Source organism: Oncorhynchus mykiss, chromosome 15 (assembly GCF_057628025.1).
Source record: "Oncorhynchus mykiss isolate SJ-2025 chromosome 15, ASM5762802v1, whole genome shotgun sequence".
NCBI classification, from domain to species: Eukaryota; Metazoa; Chordata; class Actinopteri; order Salmoniformes; family Salmonidae; genus Oncorhynchus; species Oncorhynchus mykiss.
In genome coordinates this window covers 22,983,063-23,001,220 of record NC_143036.1, presented here as the reverse complement: position 1 = coordinate 23,001,220, position 18,158 = coordinate 22,983,063, and the positions used below count along the sequence as shown (strand labels likewise).

Sequence of the window (18,158 nt, the reverse complement as noted above, 5' to 3'; positions counted from 1 at the left end):
GAACGGACTTCCTGTATCTACGTCACAGTGTCCTTGTGGGTTCGCCCGTGTATCCCCCAGCACTGAGGCAAGGGAGGACCATGGCACCGAGCCAAACCCCACATAGCTGGAACACACAGCATCTGTGGAACTTACTGGGTGACTTTGACGGTGTGAAGAAGCACTGTATGCCTTTAAATTTTCAGTAAATAATTTATTTCAAAATAGAACTGCAATGAAAAAGAATCTGACCTGGTATGTAATATCTTGTCGTCTTCATGTTATGGAGGACAACCCCTTTCATTAATTTTCTACATGTATTGCATTCACACCTTATCCCACTGGCTAAGTTGGTCTGGACTTCATTACAAATGCGGGGGTGTTCATTTGGTGGCGACCCACATTCTCCAACTCCACCCGATTTGAAATATGGGTGTACCACAAAGAACGAATGGGTGACACTCAGGGCCCTGCAGTATTTTTTGTTGTTGTCATTTAGCAGACGCTCTTATACAGAGCAATTGGGGTTAAGTGCCTTGCTCAAGGGCACAGACAGATTTGTCACCTAATCAGCTCTGGGATTCCAACCAGCAACCTTTTGGTTGGTGTCAACTGCAACTGGTTTTGAAAGGGTCTTTAGACTCTCTCAGAACAGATGGTGTTAGCATTCTGTGTCTGTCCCATCAAGTCACTGTTGCACATGAATGTGATATGAGGGATTGATAACGTGAGTGGCACCCTGATATGACTCTATGTAACGTCACCCTGTTAGACAGATCTATGGTGGCGCAGAGGGAGAGAGAGACTGGAGAGGGAGAGATGGGGAGAGAAAGATGGGAGAGAGGGATTGGGGAGAGAGATGGGGGAGAGAGAAATTGGGGAGAGAGAAATCGGGGAGAGAGATATGGGGGAGAGAGAGATGGGGAGTGAGAGATGGAGAGAGAGATGGGAGAGAGAGATGGGGGAGAGAGATATGGGGGAGAGACACATGGGGGAGAGAGATATGGAGAGAGAGATGGGGAGAGAGAGATGGGGAGAGAGAGATGGGGGAGAAAGATGGAGAGAGAGAGATGGGGAGAGAGAGATGGGGAGAGAGAGATGGAGGAGAGAGAGATGGGGAGAGAGATGGGGGAGAGAGAGATGGGGAGAGAGAGATGGGGGGAGAAAGATGTAGAGAGAGATGGGGAGAGAGAGATGGGGGAGAGAGATGGGGAGAGAGAGATGGGGAGAGAGAGATGGGGGAGAAAGATGGAGAGAGAGATGGGGAGAGAGAGATGGGGGAGAGAGATGGGGAGAGAGAGATGGGGAGAGAGAGATGGGGGGAGAAAGATGGAGAGAGAGATGGGGAGAGAGATGGGGGAGAGAGAGATGTGGAGAGAGAGATGGAGAGAGAGAGATGGGGAGAGAGAGATGGGGGGAGAAAGATGGAGAGAGAGATGGGGAGAGAGAGATGGGGAGAGAGAGATGGGGGAGAGAGATGGGGAGAGAGAGATGGGGGAGAGAGAGATGGAGAGAGAGGGATGGGGAGAGAGAGATAGGGAGAGAGAGATGGGGGAGAGAGAGATGGGGGAGAGAGAGATGGGGAGAGCAAGATGGGGAGAGAGAGATGGGTGGAGAAAGATGGAGAGATAGATGGGGAGAGAGAGATGGGGGAGAGAGAGATGGGGAGAGAGAGATGGGGAGAGAGAGATGGGGGAGAGAGAGATGGGGAGAGAGATGGGGAGAGAGAGATGGGGGGAGAAAGATGGAGAGAGAGATGGGGAGAGAGAGATGGGGAGAGAGAGATGGGGGGGAGAAAGATGGAGAGAGAGATGGGGAGAGAGAGATGGGGAGAGAGAGATGGGGGAGAGAGGGATGGGGAGAGAGAGATGGGGGAGAGAGCGAGAGATGGAGCAAATGAGTGTTCAAGAGGCGGAGAGCAGAGGCGAAGAAATGAACTCTGATGGAAATACGGGAACCCTGGTCAGTGCAAGAGGAATGGGAAAGATATCCCCATCCCTTTTTGATTCCCTTCAGTGAATTGGTTCCATGGGGGCCATGTCAGTGACATCTGCTATCTCCCCACAGACTGTAACTATAACATCAATACAGTGCTCCCATGCTGGCTATATGCAGACCAACGACCCACTTCCTTCTGTACCATAGATGAAATTCTCAGTGAGTGGACTCATTTGGAATCGTCATCTGTATACCTTGGAGCTCCTTCCCCAGTAGACTAATTTGGATCCTGCTTTTGTGGACCAATTTCATATCGAATTTGTCTTTCTGCACTGCAGACTATCCTGGACTAGTGGAGCTATCCTGTCATCACTGTTACACACTCTCCCACTTCCTGTCGGGGTCATCTCCACAGCCATAAATGTCCTTTAGGATTTACAGCCCTGCCGCCAATGAAATATACTGCCTGCCATGTCATACATGTGGCCATAACTCACACCCGCTCAGAGAGAGAGAGATAGAGAGAGACAGAGAGAGAGAGACAGAGAGAGAGAGAGAGATACAGACAGACAGACAGACAGACAGACAGACAGACAGACAGACAGAGACTGTGCAGTAACACTGATGCTTTACAGCAGCTCATGTGATCTCCATGGTGTCTCCATGGTGATAGGGACTTGAAGGGTTAAGGGTGTCGTACAAGTTTCTGTGGAAGGGAGCAAAACCCAACTCTGCTACATACCAATGACCTCCCTTTTAAGGTTAATGGATTTTAGGACACAAATGGGCAACCTGACATGAGTCAAGGGTCTATTCCCTTTCATGGGTTGTTGCTGGTGAGGCTATGAAGAGTAGCCTCTCACAAGCTGTGGTGGAGATGGGTGTCCTTTCCTCCAAGGTTTAATGCACCAACAATGCAGTTGTAATGTGAGATCCGTCATTCTCCTCTCTCTCCCTCTCGGTCACTGCACTTAAAGGCAGGGAACACACGCACAGTGTGAATAATTGATTGATTCATTTCCGTGAATGTGTTAAGGAAGTCATTTGTGCATATTGAAGGAGAAAAAGTTGCATGTTATGCCCTGTGAAGTGGAACAGTAGGCATTGATGATGCCATAAAACTGGTTTGCTGTGCTGTATATTTCATGTACAGCATATAGGATATACATATAGTACATTTCAATCTGTGTGGCTATATCACCCTCTTATAGCAATGTCCTATACCATCCCTCCATTTTGTGTCTTTTGGGAAGTGCTTAAAATGTGATGCAGTCCTGATGGCCCAGTCATGAATCAAGCCCGTGACCTCTCCCTGGCCCAGGCTAATCTTTCTCACTCTGGCCGCGCCGGAGTATTTAGCCCCTGTCACACTCTATTTCGCCTGGCATATTTGGTACCTCCTGAGGCGGGACTGGGCACGTACTGTAGCTGTAGCTACCTTAGCGCTTGACTAAGCAGGCCTGTCTGACTCTGCACAAGGCATTTCATCATCAAACCCCTGATGCCTGTATGCCGTTCATGCCTTCTGAGTATTGCCACACACTGACTCACCGAACACCACAGGAATGTTAATGGCTGGACGGGAGAAAGGTTTCATCCATTTGGAGGCACTCGGTTGATGATTTCTGCTATTGTTGCTCAGTACGTACTGAGCAAACTCTCCTCGCGTTCTTTGTGAGCCAAGATAACAGGAGGCAGGTACGGTGGCTCCCGTAGGACACGTAAAGGTGAGTCAAAAGGAACACACAACGATAATTCACAAGGGCTACATAGTGAACATAACAAACACGATTGTTTACTATGGATACTCGTGACAGTTAAATAGGTGTATGCTGCACAGTGTCTGTGAATTGAAGCTCTCGACTCTCTCGTTTTTACGCAGTTACCTGTGGTTTCGGCTTTACATGTTCTTCTCTCCGTGTGTAGCCATGCCCGGTATGGTCAATCAGGAAATCCGTGCCACCTTTTTGACCTTCTTAGACTTTCAACACGTGATGAAGAGGGAAAATCACAAAGTGTTAGAAGTAGACAGCATATGAAGAGAATGGGAGCATTTCAATAGCTCAAAAAAGGTGTTCCCGCCACAGTTATCCCCTGTCGGCACAGAAGGCTAATAATCTCCTGATTGACCATACTGCCATGGCTATATACTGAAAAAATATGATTTAAGAGATCTTCCATGGTGACGCAGAGGATAAAAGACCTGGCTTGGGAACCAATCATTGCAGGTTTAAACCCCAGATTGTTAACATTAAGTGTAAAAAAAAAAATACAGTTGTGTTTGTGTAATTAAATTAAGTCTTATTGAATAAATTAAAATGCCATGTCTCTATATCACCTACGTTGTGTTATCTGTGGTGGTTAGTAAAGACGTTGTGCACAACATTTTAGTGAATGTTAGGAGAACATTCTGAGGATATTTCAGTAAAAAAATATATATATTTTAACATATATAAAGATTTGGTTATCAAAAACATTCACTGAATGTTTTTGGGATGTTATCGTAATACTGTTAGTTAAATCCCTAACTAGAACTTAAAAGGGAATCTTAGCTAATGTTCTGTCAGTGTCTAGTGATATTGTCAGCTAACAGAAGTTAGAAGGTCAGAAATACTTCTAAATGTCACCATTATGTGCTGTTTTGTTGTTGTCCTTCCTGGTTTGGACCTGTATCTGTATTGCATGTTTAACTCTGTTCCATTTTCTTCCTATGAGTAAGGTACACTACGTTACCAAAAGTATGTGGACACCTGCTCGTCAAACATCTCATTCCAAAATCATGGGCATTAATATGTTGTTGGTCCTCCCTTTGCTGCTATAACAGCCTCTATTCTTCTGGGAAGGATTTCCACTAGATGTTCGAACATGGCTGCAGAGCCACGAGCATTAGGTGTTCGATAGGGTTGAGGTCAGGGCTCTGTGCAGGCCAGTCAATTTCTTCCACACCAATCTCGTAAAAAAACATTTCTGTATGGGCTTGGCTTTGCGCACGGTGGCATTGCCATGCTGAAATAGCAAAGGGCCTTCCCCAAACTGTTGCCACAAAGTTGGAAGCACAGAATCATCTATAATGCGTTAGTATATATCTCTTCACTGGAACTAAGGGGCTTAGCCCGAACCATGAAAAACAGCCCCAGACCATTATTCCTCCTTCACCAAACTTTAGAGTTGGCACTATGCATTGGGGCAGATAGCGTTCTCAGATTCGTCCATCGGACTGCCAGATGGTGAAGCATCACCAGAGAACACATTTCCATTGCTCCAGAGTCCAATGGCGGTGAGCTTTACAACACTCCAGCCAACACTTGGCATTGCGCATGGTGATCTCAGGCTTGTGTGCTGCTGCTCAGCTATGGAAGCCCATTTCATGAAGCCCCCGACAAACAGTTATTGTGCTGACTTTGCTTCCAGAGGCAGTTTGGAACTCAGTAGTGAGTGTTTACACGCTATGCCCTCAGCACTTAGCGGTCCTGTTCTGTGAGCTTGTGTGACCTATAACTTCGCGCCTGAGTCGTTGTTGCTCCTAGACATTTCCACTTCACAATAACAGGACTTACATTTTTAAAATTTGACCTTTATTTAACTAGGCAAGTCAGTTAAGAACAAATTGTTATTTACAATGACGATCTACCCCGGACGACGCTGGGCCAATTGTGCGCTGCCCTATGGGACTCTCAATCATGGCCGTATATGATACAGCCTGGATTCAAACCAGGGACTGTAGTGACAGCTCCTGCACTGAGATGCAGTGCCTTAGACCGCTGCGCCACTCGGGAACATCTATTGCACTGGAGCAGCTCTAGCAGGGCAGAAATTTGAGGAACTCACTTGTTGGAAATGTGGCATCCTATGATGGTGCCACGTTGAAAGTCACTGAGCTCTCCAGTAAGGCCATTCTACTGTCAATGTTTGTCTATGAAGATTGCATGGCTGTTTGCTCGATTTTACATACCTGTCAGCAATGGGTGTTGCTGAAATAGACGAATCCACTCATTTGAAGGGGTGTTCACATACTTTTGTATATACAATGTATAATGTAACTGCTGGCTCTAGGAGTTGGCTTTAATTTGGGATTCATTCAGAATAGTGCAACGGCCCCTGACCTAGAATTTTCTGGAGTGTGCTGCTACTATTTGGCTAACACGATTATCACTGCGACCACTGAGTGTGTTCCGTTTCCCCCTCTCTGAACCTGAGGGAGACAGCCACTCCCGCTAATCAGGCTAATCAGGGAAGCTACACGAACACTCAGTATGCTAACACTTTGCTTTATTAAAGTCGAGAAGTGATATGACGGCTTGGAACTGGGAGAATGACTCACTCTGTGCATCCCACCAAAGCATTTCCCTCGCTCCTGGCACTCAAACACAGCAAACACTTCTGTATTCTCTCAAGTGGCTTGGTTTGTTTATCCTTTATGTGTTTGTGCGAGGCTGTAGGCTAATGATAGCTAGCACGGAGCATGTTTTCGTTACTCCTCAGTTCCTCCACAGCACCTTGTAAATTAGGAAGGGAGGTTTACTTGAGGGGATCCATCTTAATGGTTAACCACCCTGGCCGGGCTTTAAGTGACAACAAACAATGTTGTGAACCTTACTCTACAGAGGGATGTTTTTGTTTTCTGGTAGGTTAGCTTAGCTTAGCATCTCTGGATCAGCAGTATGGCTCGATAATACTACAGAACTGTTTGCGCCTGAGGCTATTACATAGCCAGCCAACCATCTTTACTGTACTGTACAGTAGGTGCTGTGCTTAGCTTAGTCACTGCAGTAGTCTCCCAGATGGCTGCAGGCCAGAGGAATGCAGAGCTGGATGGGAAATGAATTTGCATGTATGCAGGCATCGTCATGAGTCACGACACACAATTCGCTCTACTTTACTGTCATTTAAATCTATAGCTCTCTTATTGATTTATTTACCATCATTGGGGAAACAAAAATAGATAGTACACTGTGGCAAACATGGGTTGAGTTTTGCTTCTATCCTATTCCTTCCTTAATTTGTCTGTCTTCGTTTTTCCTGTAATACTCCCAGCATCTATTTTGGTGGGCCTACAGCTATCTTGTTTGTTTGTGTAGTGGTTATTGGTCAAACACACAGAGAAAGGAGTCTCAGGCTAAAACATTCTCACATGGGCTATGAAGCCTCTTCTTGCTCAGTGCATAGTGTGCTTGTAGAACTATGTGTATGTTTCTTTCTGTCTCTATCTTCTCCGACACAGGAAAGAGCTGTACTTTTCAATTCAATTAAAACGGAGCGCTGAGGATGACAAAGCCGTGGGGCGGAGGGAAAGAGAGAGACACTGCTGGGTGCAAATTACATTCAGCTGCTACAGATTGGATTTTAAGGGGTGGTGCAGAGGGGGGGGATGAGGGACATTAACTAGGCCAGTGCATGGAGGAATCAGTGGCTTCGTTGTTGTTTTTAGTGCGAGTGGCAACTCAAGCTAGGCAGAAAGCAGACCTACCAAAGCAGCGTATTCCACTTTGGCGCTGCAGCTGAAATTTGATAGCAGGCTAGTTGTGGAACAGTGCCCTGGAACCATGAACCGGTCAGGCAAGGTGCTCCCATCCAACCGTCCTCCACGCAAAGGCCATTTTTTCTTCTACTGACCTGTAACTAATTGAACGCACCACAGCAAATCCACTTTCACAGAGGACTACACATCACAAACCCTGTTATAGTATACCCAATGGTTACCCTTGCTCTGGGACACTGCACACACACATTACATCTCCTATGTACATTTAAAATCCACCAAAGCTGTACAATGAAACGCCAGTTAGTTACTGCAGCTGCAGAGCTGGTGCCTTTTATCTGGCTTGTTCACTGGGCAGGATGCTCCTCCGGTCTCTCTAGCGTTTGGATGGAGTTCAAGGCACTCTCTCTCTCTGATTCTTGGCTGAGGGAGAGGGCGTTTAAGCACCTTGGACAGCGCTCAGTTTCTGCTGCCGCTGGCCTTGGTTCATTCAGCACCAGGGACAGCAGCAGAGACAGCCCAGACATGGAGAGGAACTGAGCGACAGAGAGAGTCAAAGAAAAAAGAGCGTGAGGGAAGGAGAGAAAGGCAAGGAAGGAGATATAGAAATGGATTGAGGGAAGGAGGGGGAGAGAGAGAGTTTGGGAGAGGAAGGGAGGAGGGGAATATAGAAAAAGGGAGTGAAGGAAGGAGAGAAAGAGATAAAGGCAGTAAGGGAAAGAGAGAGGGAATGCACATTTCAAGATCTTATCCTTCAAGATCCAATGTTATCATACATTGATTACTTAATCCAAGCTCTAAACTCCATAAGAAGATTTCTATACGTTCCATTGTCCTTTAATATTAAAATCGATATATATATATTTAGAGTATGGTCATAATAGGTCTAGTAATCAGGGAACAGTGTAATTAAGTAACTATAGAGATTTTCGCTAAATCGGAGAAGGCAATGCTGCCATTTTGACCTTGATAAAGGCTCTTTATTTCAGCGTAAAATAGCTGTCATCAAGAGAATAATTAAAAGCTAATGTGTTTTTGAAGGTTTCATCAATGAGAAGCCATGCCTAACAAAGATGCACTGTCTCCTGCTATTCCTAATAGATCTATTAATAACACCATGAATGGTCATGAAAAACAAGTCTGAATGATATTAATGGTACATAGAGTTGTGTGTATAAATGAATCATAAAGAGACCTGTAAGCACCGCCGCCAGGGTTGAGAAGCAGGTACGGGGAGTCAAACATTTAATTGGGAACAGACATGAAACCAGACAGGACCAGCGTCAGCACATGGGTATATAAGGACATATGGCAATCATTGCAGAAGCAGGGAACAGCGCTGGGAACCAGAAAGATATAGGGTGTGCGTAATGATGATGGCAGGAGTGCGCAATGCTGGGGAGCCTGGTGCCCTCGAGTGCCAGGGGGGAAGTGCGGGAGCAGGCGTGACAGTACCCCCCCCCCCCCCCCCCCCCCCCTCTAGGGGCACCACCCGGCGTTCCACGTGGGCGAGCCCTACGGGCGGGCTGAGGCACGGCGCTGAACAAGCCGGCTGGGCATGAAACCCCGACGAACAGTGAGCGCCTGGCGAGCTGGCGGAGGCATAGCAACCTGAGGAGTTGGCTGGGCGTAAAAACTTGACGATCCGGCTGAGGCCTGAAGTGGGATGGGCGCCTTCTGAGCCAACCGGGGCAAGAAACCTCGAGCCAGCTAGGGCATGACAGCCCGACGAGCCAGCTTAGGCAACCCCGGTTCCATCGGTGTCGGGCCACGGACCCGACGTCACCACCACCTGGCGCCCTCGAGCACCAGGGGGGAAGTGCGGGAGCAGGCGTGACAGAAACACACATAGTTATCATGTCGTTATGATGTCAGTACCTGATTTACCATATAATTCCTTGGAATAAATACCCAGTAAATGGCATTAATGTATAATAGAGTGTAACCAATCAAGTGATGTTATCAGTAAACCCATGGGCACTAACATAATATACCTTTCTCCTCTCCTCTCCTCTCCTCTCCTCTCCTCTCCTCTCCTCTCCTCTCCTCTCCTCTCCTCTCCTCTCCTCTCACTATTTCTGTCTGCAGCGCTTCAGCTTTGTGTCTCTGCCTACGGACGTGCTGGAGATCGAGGTGAAGGACAAGTTTGCTAAGAGCCGGCCCATCATCAAACGTTTCCTGGGCAAGCTGTCCATGCCGGTGCAGAGGTTACTGGAGAAACACGCCATCGGGTAGGTCACCTGACCTGACCACAGCCACTTCCACACACTCAGGCCTACTGGGCCCTTAGCGATCAGACCCTGCTAGGGATCCATGTCCCCTGTGTGGACAGCCTTATGTCAGTTTGCATGTTGGTTGTATGGAATGTTATATACTGTATTAGTACCAGTCAAAATTTTGGACACACCTACTCATTCAAGAGTAAAAAAATAAAAAGAAAATGTATGGAATCATGGAGTAACCAAAAAAAGTGTTAAACAAATCAAAATATATTTAATATTTCTGATTCCTCAAAGTAGCCACCCTTTGCCTTGATGACAGCTTTGCACGCTCTTGACATTCTCTCAACCAGATTCATGAGGAATGCTTTTCCAACAGTCTTGAAGGAGTTCCCACATATGCTGAGCACTTGTTGGCTGTTTTTCCTTCACTCTGAGGTCCGACTCATCCCAAACCATCTCAATTGGGTTGAGGTCGGAAGATTGTGGAGGCCAGGTCATCTGACACAGCTATTCATCACTCTCCTTCTTGGTCAAATAGCCCTTACACAGCCTGGAGGTATGTTTTGGATCACTGTCCTGTCGAAAAAAAATGATAGTCCCACTAAGCACAAACCAGATGGGATGGCGTAACGTTGCAGAATGCTTTGGTAGCCATGCTGGTAATGTGTGCCTTGAATTCTATATAAATCACTGACAGTGTCACCAGCAAAGCCCCCCCACACCATCACACCTCCTCCTCCATTCTTCACAGTGGGAATCACACATGCGGAGATCATCTGTTCACCTACACTGTGTCTCACAAAGACACAGCGGTTAGAACCAAAAATCTCAAATTTAGACTCATCAGACCAAAGGACAGATTTCCACCAGTCTAATGTCCATTGCTCGTGTTTCTTGGCCCAAGCAAGTTTCTTCTTATTATTGGTGTCCTTTAGTAGTTTGGTTCTTTTGCAACAATTCGACCATGAAGGCCTGATTCACCCAGTCTCCACTGAACAGTTGATGTTGAGATATGTCTGTTACTTGAACTCTGTGAAGCATTTATTTGGGCTGCAATCTGAGGTACAGTTAACTCTAATGAACTTATACTCTGCAGCAGAAGTAACTCTGGGTCTTCCTTTTCTGTGGTAGTCCTCATGAGAGCCAGTTTCATCATAGCACTTGATGGTTTTTGCGACAGCACTTGAAGAAACTGTCAAAGTTCTTGAAATGTTTCGTATTGACTGACCTTCATGGCTTAAAGTAATGATGGACTGTCGTTTCTCTTTGTTTATTTAAGCTGTTCTTGCTATAATATGGACTTGGTCTTTTACCAAATAGAGCTATCTTCTGTATACCACCCCTACCTTGTACACAACTGATTGGCTCAAACACATTGGCTCAAACACATTGAAACAAGGAAATAAATTCCACAAATTAATAACTTTTAACAAGGCACACCTGTTCATTGAAATGCCTTCCAGGTGACTACCCCATGAAGCTGGTTGAGAGAATGCCAAGAGTGTGCAAAGCTGTCATCAAGAAGAATTTGTTTAACACTTTTATGGTTACTACATGATTCCATATGTGTTATTTCATAGTTTTGAGGTCTTCACTATTATTCTACAATGTAGAAAATAGTACAAATCTTGACTGGTATTGTCCTTTTAAATGTCTCTTTCTACTTCGCTTGCGTTTTCTCTAACTTTTGTATTATCTCCCCTTTTATCTTTTTTTGCTCTCTCTCTCTCACTCTCACTCTGTCACTCACTCACTCATAGGGACCGTGTGGTGAGCTACTCTCTTGGCCGCAGGCTGCCGACGGATCATGTTAGTGGACAGTTGCAGTTCAGATTTGAGATGATGTCCTCAATTCACCCAGGTCACAAGTACTTCCTTCTTTGAACCCTTACCTTCTTTTACATCAGGACTGAGATCACATTTATGTCCGTTTTGACTCAATGATCAAATTGAAATAACCACGATAAGACCCAGTCATTTTTTATGTCCCACATGATATAGTCAAGAACATTGATCACAGTGGAGATTAATGTGAACAATATTACTGTTGATTAATTCCATGTACTATTATTGTCCTGATTAAAAGTCCAACACATTTGTGTTAACAATCCCTGTACTATGCCAATGCCACTATTCAACAATTACACATAAAGGAAATGCGCAGTGCAATTTCTCTTTGTCAGCTATTTATTTTATTGGGTGCCCAAGTCACCATTCTAAGACAGTAAGGTGACTTACTGTTCTCTCTAATTTCAGATGACGAGGACATCTCCCTCGTCATGGAGTGCCCTGTGGTCCCTGACCCTGAGCAGTTGGAGGTAAACCAGGTAGACCCAGTCGCCCCAGCAGAGATCCCTGTCGAAGACACATTGAGCATGGGGCCCGACACACCCGAACTCCCCCTGGATGGAGCCCCAGACTTGGAGGACCCGGAGCCCTCCACCACTCTCGCTTACGTCTCCCTCACAGAGGAGGCCCATCCTGGGGACGATGTCATGGAGGAGGAGGGTGTGGAGGAGCAGGTCACCCTGGTTGAGATGGAGGAGAGTACAGTTAGGGAGGTGCAGGTATCTTCTTCAGAGCCACAGACTGGGATAGAAGAGCAGGTTTCAGCTGAACAATTGGTGGAGGAGAGAGAGGAGGAGGAGACTGGAGCCCAGGAGGCTCAAGCCCTGTCTGAGGAGGGGGAGGCCCAGGTGCAGCCTAAACCTGAGGGTATGGAGATGGAGTTGGACAGTGAGGAACCTACCACTGCTATGGAGGAGCCGTTGGAAGGAGCCACGGGGCCTGTGCCGGCTGAGGAGGTAGTGGAGGTAGTGGAGGAGGAGGGACAGCAGGTGGTGGTGGAAGCCAAACCGAGGAGGGTTGACTGTTGCTGCCCAGCCCGCGCCTCCCCTCCAATGCGGAGCGCCCTGCGGCGCAAGAACAGGCCCTGCTCGCTGCCCGTCTCGGAGCTGGAGACAGTGATCGCCTCATCGTGTGGCGACCCCGAGACACCACGCACCCACTACATCCGCATCCACCACCTCCTCCACAGCCTGCCTTCAGCACACCAACGGCAGGGCAGCGGGGAGGAGGAAGAGGGGGAGGAGGAGGGAGGGTCTTCTACCGAGGAGCCGACCATCAAACCCACCTCCAAGGACGGGGAGGAAGGGGAAGGGGAGGAGGAGGAGGAGGAAGGAGACGCGTCCCAATCCCTGGCGTCCCCCTCCCAGGTGCGTGAGTGCACAGCCCCCTGCTGTCGTAGTAGGACCCTCCCCCGCAGTCTGTCCATCGAGCGCCTGTCAGAACTCAACCAGCTCCTGGATGGAGGGGAGAGGGGAGGGAGGACGCTGCACCCACGCCTGGAGAACGAAGAGGCGGAAGGGGGCGGAAGCGGTCGGGGAGTGAGGGGGAGCGAGTGTGAGTTGTGCGACAACTCCTGCTACAGCACGTCTTGTTATAGCACCAGTTGTTACAGCACTTCCTGCTACAGCAACTCTGGCTACGAGGGGCGCAACCGCCCCTGCAGCCACACACGGCTGTCGTCGGTGGACAGCACACGCCTCTCAGAGAGCACCGTCTTCTCCTCGCAGGACGAAGAGGAGGAAGAGGAGGAGAACAGCGCCTTTGAGTCGGTGCCTGACTCCATCCAGAGCCCCGACACCAGGGAGCCTGGCGGCGATGGGACGACAGCAGAATGGAGGCAGGAGACGGAGGAGGGGACGAGAGGGGAGAATGGGGAGTCGCCGGTGGCCGGGCCTAGCGATAGGACAGTAGGAGGTGAGATGCTCTTCATAGTCACTTGCTAACTGATACACCTGGTAAATGTGTATTTACCCTGTTCAGATCCTGAGACCAGGTCAACCTTAGCAAACGTGATAAAAACATACCCAGAATAACAAATGAAAACAACACTCTTAACCTCTCCATTCAAAAGGTGCCATTTCTATTTTTGCATGACTACTCTACATTCTTGCCTTGTGATGATTACACTGTACAACAACTGCACAGCATCGCAGCCCACCACAATAATTATAGCTTACTATACACAGAACCTTATTTTAAGAAACAAGGCCTCCTCCTCACCTCACCATAGTCTATTGATAGAGAGAGCACAGGATAGGTCTGTTATCGAGTCCATAGCCTACGCTGTGACAGGCCTGGCTGCCCATTAGTGTCTTGCACAGGGAGCCCTGTTGTTTCTTCCCCCACATTCAGGTGCATGAGCACTGTCAGTGTCGCTGTAATAATCTTCCCCCCAACCCCCCACTGCCGTGAATCGAGTGAATGGCCAACCGAACCATCACCCATGATTGTGATTATCATTGTTTTGCCCTTTAAAAGGGCAGTGCACCGTGGGTCGAGAAAGGAGGCAATGGGAAACACATACCCCCGCTGTTGTGCGTTTTACCCCCAATTTCACAACAGTCTTTGTGTCTGTTGTGATGACCCTTGTGTGTGTGTCTTCCCCACACACATACATCACATCAGGCCTGCCGGACAGGTCAAAGGTGACGGTGGCCTCAGAGGAGAGGGGTCAGCATGGGGTGGTTAGGTCACACAAACAATGCGGTCAAACTCATGGTAGCGCTTTGGCATTGGGTTTAGGTTCCTGGCTGCCATATGGCACCAGGCTTTTGTTTTTGGTCATAAGCTGCTTTGCTGCTGCCATGTTGTTTTGTCATCTATGTTCTTTGTTTCTATGTCTGTTTTTGATTTGGCTTTGACTGAAATGGTGGTCCAGCTACTGGTTGAGTTATTAGTTCAGCTACTGGTTCAGTTACTGGTTCAGTTATTAGTTCAGCTACTGGTTAAGTTACTGGTTAATTTACTGGTTCAGTTACTGGGTCAGTTACTGGTTCAGTTAGTGGGTCTGCTACTGATTCAGTTATTAGTTCAGTTACTGGTTCAGCTACCGGTTCAGTTACCGGTCAAGTTACCGGTCAAGTTACCGGTCAAGTTACCGGTTCAGCTACTGGTTCAGTTACTGGTCAAGTTACTGGTCAAGTTACTGGTTCAGTTACCGGTTCAATTACCGGTCAAGTTACCAGTTCAGTTACCGGTTCAGTTATCGGTCAAGTTACCGGTCAAGTTACCGGTTCAGCTACCGGTTCAGCTACCGGTTCAGTTACCGGTCAAGTTACTTGTCAAGTTACTGATTCAGCTACTGGTTCAGTTACCGGTTCAGTTACCGGTCAAGTTACCGGTCCAGTTACAGGTTCAGCTACCGGTCAAGTTACCGGTTCAGTTACCGGTTCAGTTACCGGTCAAGTTACCGGTTCAGCCACCGGTTCAGTTACCGGTCAAGTTACCGGTCAAGTTACCGGTCAAGTTACCGGTTCAGTTACCGGTCCAGTTACCAGTTCAGTTGCCGGTCAAGTTACCGGTTCAGCTACCGGTCAAGTTACCGGTTCAGTTACCAGTTCAGTTACCGGTTCAGTTACCTGTTCAGTTACCGGTCAAGTTACTGGTTCAGCTACTGGTTCAGTTACCTGTTCAGTTACCGGTCAAGTTACCGGTTCAGTTACCGGTTCAGTTACCGGTTCAGTTACTGGGTGAAAACACTGCTACACAAAGTGGATGCCCAACCGTTTGAGGCTGGGTTGTTTTGAAGTAAGGACAAAATGAGGGAATAGTGATAGAATAAGGACCAAGGAAGATAATCAGTGCAGGTTACAGATTGCGTTTGAATTTGAAACAGTTCTGTTCAAGCGAGCCCACAAATCAGCTTCATTTACATTGTTCACGGTGACATTGCTGCTGCTGAGCAACATACCTTCAAGGGGTCGTTATGTCTGTTGGCTGTTTTTAGGGTATACACTGAAAACGCATGGTCTTCTTTCAACTTGAACTCCTGTGTTCTCCAAAGCTTTACTATAAGGGTCCTGTTTTTTACACGTTGACTCTCATTAGACACGATACGCAATGTAGGTCACAAATCAGAGCTAAAAAATGAAGGCCCCATTTAATGGCTCGATCAGCACACAGCGAGACTCCTGCCTGCGTTTTATACCTTTCTCCTTTCATCTCACGTACACTTCAAAGTCATTCTTCCTTAATTAGAATTGCTAATGAAAAATGTTCAGAACTTCTGTCACCTAGGTAACTGACTATTGTTATCATTGTTGGAGAAAATGGGTAATGTTGGGGGGGCATGTGGCGGTTTTATATCTGTAATTTGTCTTGGCGGTTGTTTGACGTTTTCTCTGCTCTCCCTCTCTCTGAGGGCTGACAGTACAGTACCTCTTTATGGACGGAGATACTATACGGTGGGAGATAAATCCTACACAAACACAGACACACAGTACGCTCACCACACACCCTGCTGAATACTGAGAGAAGGGGTGGGTGGGTGGAAGGCGTGCAGGTACCTGCAGCTACAATGTACTCAGTACAAACCCGGCCAAGCAGAACCAAGTCAGTCCCCACTGATCCACCACGCTCACAGTCACTACTGTACTAACCCGGCCAAGCAGAACCAAGTCAGTCCCCACTGATCCACCACGCTCACAGTCACTACTGTACTAACCCGGCCAAGCAGAACCAAGTCAGTCCCCACTGATCCACCACGCTAACAGTCACTACTGTACTAACTCGGCCAAGCAGAACCAAGTCAGTCCCCACTGATCCACCATGCTCACAGTCACTACTGTACTAACTCGGCCAAGCAGAACCAAGTCAGTCCCTACTGATCCACCACGCTCACAGTCACTACTGTACTAACCCGGCCAAGCAGAACCAAGTCAGTCCCTACTGATCCACCACGCTCACAGTCACTACTGTACTAACCCGGCCAAGCAGAACCAAGTCAGTCCCCACTGATCCACCACGCTCACAGTCACTACTGTACTAACCCGGCCAAGCAGAACCAAGTCAGTCCCCACTGATCCACCACGCTAACAGTCACTACTGTACTAACCCGGCCAAGCAGAACCAAGTCAGTCCCCACTGATCCACCACGCTCACAGTCACTACTGTACTAACCCGGCCAAGCAGAACCAAGTCAGTCCCTACTGATCCACCACGCTCACAGTCACTACTGTACTAACCCGGCCAAGCAGAACCAAGTCAGTCCCTACTGATCCACCACGCTCACAGTCACTACTGTACTAACCCGGCCAAGCAGAACCAAGTCAGTCCCCACTGATCCACCACGCTAACAGTCACTACTGTACTAACCCGGCCAAGCAGAACCAAGTCAGTCCCTACTGATTCTCCACGCTAACAGTCACTCCTGTTAGTGTACAGCACTGGGAGCTTCCGCTGCCATTTACCTGACATTCTAAATAGCAGCGCCCACTCTGTGCAATAACACACACACAGACACAGTACAATAGCTAGACACACACGGAACAGTATCAGGGCCTTATAGAATCCCCGTTGCAGAGAATGAGGACAGAATCACGGAATCCAAAACATTAAAATGGAATTGAAGACTATTCAAAAATGTAGTGAACTTAATATGAAATCAACTAGATATTTTCAACGTAATATAAAATGCATTCATTTGCCCAAGTGAATCATAAGACAGGAACAAAATGCGTATTTGTATGCAGTTTTTTTGAAACGGCGCAAGAATGCAGCTGTCTGTGTGCATTTATTTAGTCACATACACATGGTTAGCAGATGTTAATACAAGCTAATACATAATAGTAATAATAATAATAAGTTAATACAAGATGTTAATACAAGCATACACTCGCATTAACATCTGCTAACCATGTGTATGTGACAAATTTGATTTGATTTGACACTTTGTGTAGCCGTTAGCGGTATGATGCTAATGACAACCTTCTTCTCGTAAAGATGGAAAGGCTTTCCCAAAAGCCTTCTCAATTAAATAGTAACTACAAAGTATCCTATGCCTACCTAGCCAAATGATAACATGATTATTTGCAGCAATCCAGTGGACATTTATTTAGCAAACTCTGCAATCACATGAGCACTACAGGAACACCGCTTAACCAAACAGCGGTCTCTTCCTGGTGCGCACTTGCATTAAAGAGTAACCCGTTAAAGGTTCTCCTGATGTGGTTTAAACATAGTTGTAAACTTAGAACCTAAAATGTTGTTGTTTTTCTATTAAAAACGTATGATTTTGAGGCCTCCCTAGTGGTGCAGTGGTCTCTAGCGACTCCAAGTGGTGCAGTGGTCTCTAGCGACTCCAAGTGGTGCAGTGGTCTCTAGCGACTCCAAGTGGTGCAGTGGTCTCTAGCGACTCCAAGTGGTGCAGTGGTCTCTAGCGACTCCAAGTGGTGCAGTGGTCTCTAGCGACTCCTGTGGCGGGCCGGGCGCATGCACAGTGACACGGTTGCCAGGTGTACGGTGTTTCCTCAGACACATTGGTGTGGCTGGCTTCCGGGTTAAGCGGGCATTGTTTCAAGAAGCAGTGCGGCTTGGTTGGGTCGTGTCGGAGGACACACGGCTCTCGACCTTCGCCTCTCCCGAGTCCGTACGAGAGTTGTAGCGATGAGACAAGACTGTTACTACCAAATGTTCTCCCCACTAAATTGGGGAGAAAAAAGGGGTAAATAAAAATAAATAACATTACAAAAAAA

The 18,158-nt window shown here is 47.4% G+C and overlaps 1 protein-coding gene across 2 annotated transcripts in view; it reads left to right on the top strand.

Annotated features, from left to right (window-relative positions):
* Positions 1-18,158, top strand: part of hecw1a (HECT, C2 and WW domain containing E3 ubiquitin protein ligase 1a) — a 79,138-nt gene that overhangs the window by 33,494 nt on the left and 27,486 nt on the right. For both annotated transcript variants that reach the window (XM_021562699.3, XM_021562698.3), the window contains exons 8-10: positions 9,485-9,627; positions 11,379-11,479; positions 11,875-13,380. In XM_021562699.3, coding sequence (XP_021418374.2) covers positions 9,485-9,627; positions 11,379-11,479; positions 11,875-13,380 — 1,750 coding nt within the window. The remainder of the gene's footprint in view (positions 1-9,484; positions 9,628-11,378; positions 11,480-11,874; positions 13,381-18,158) is intronic.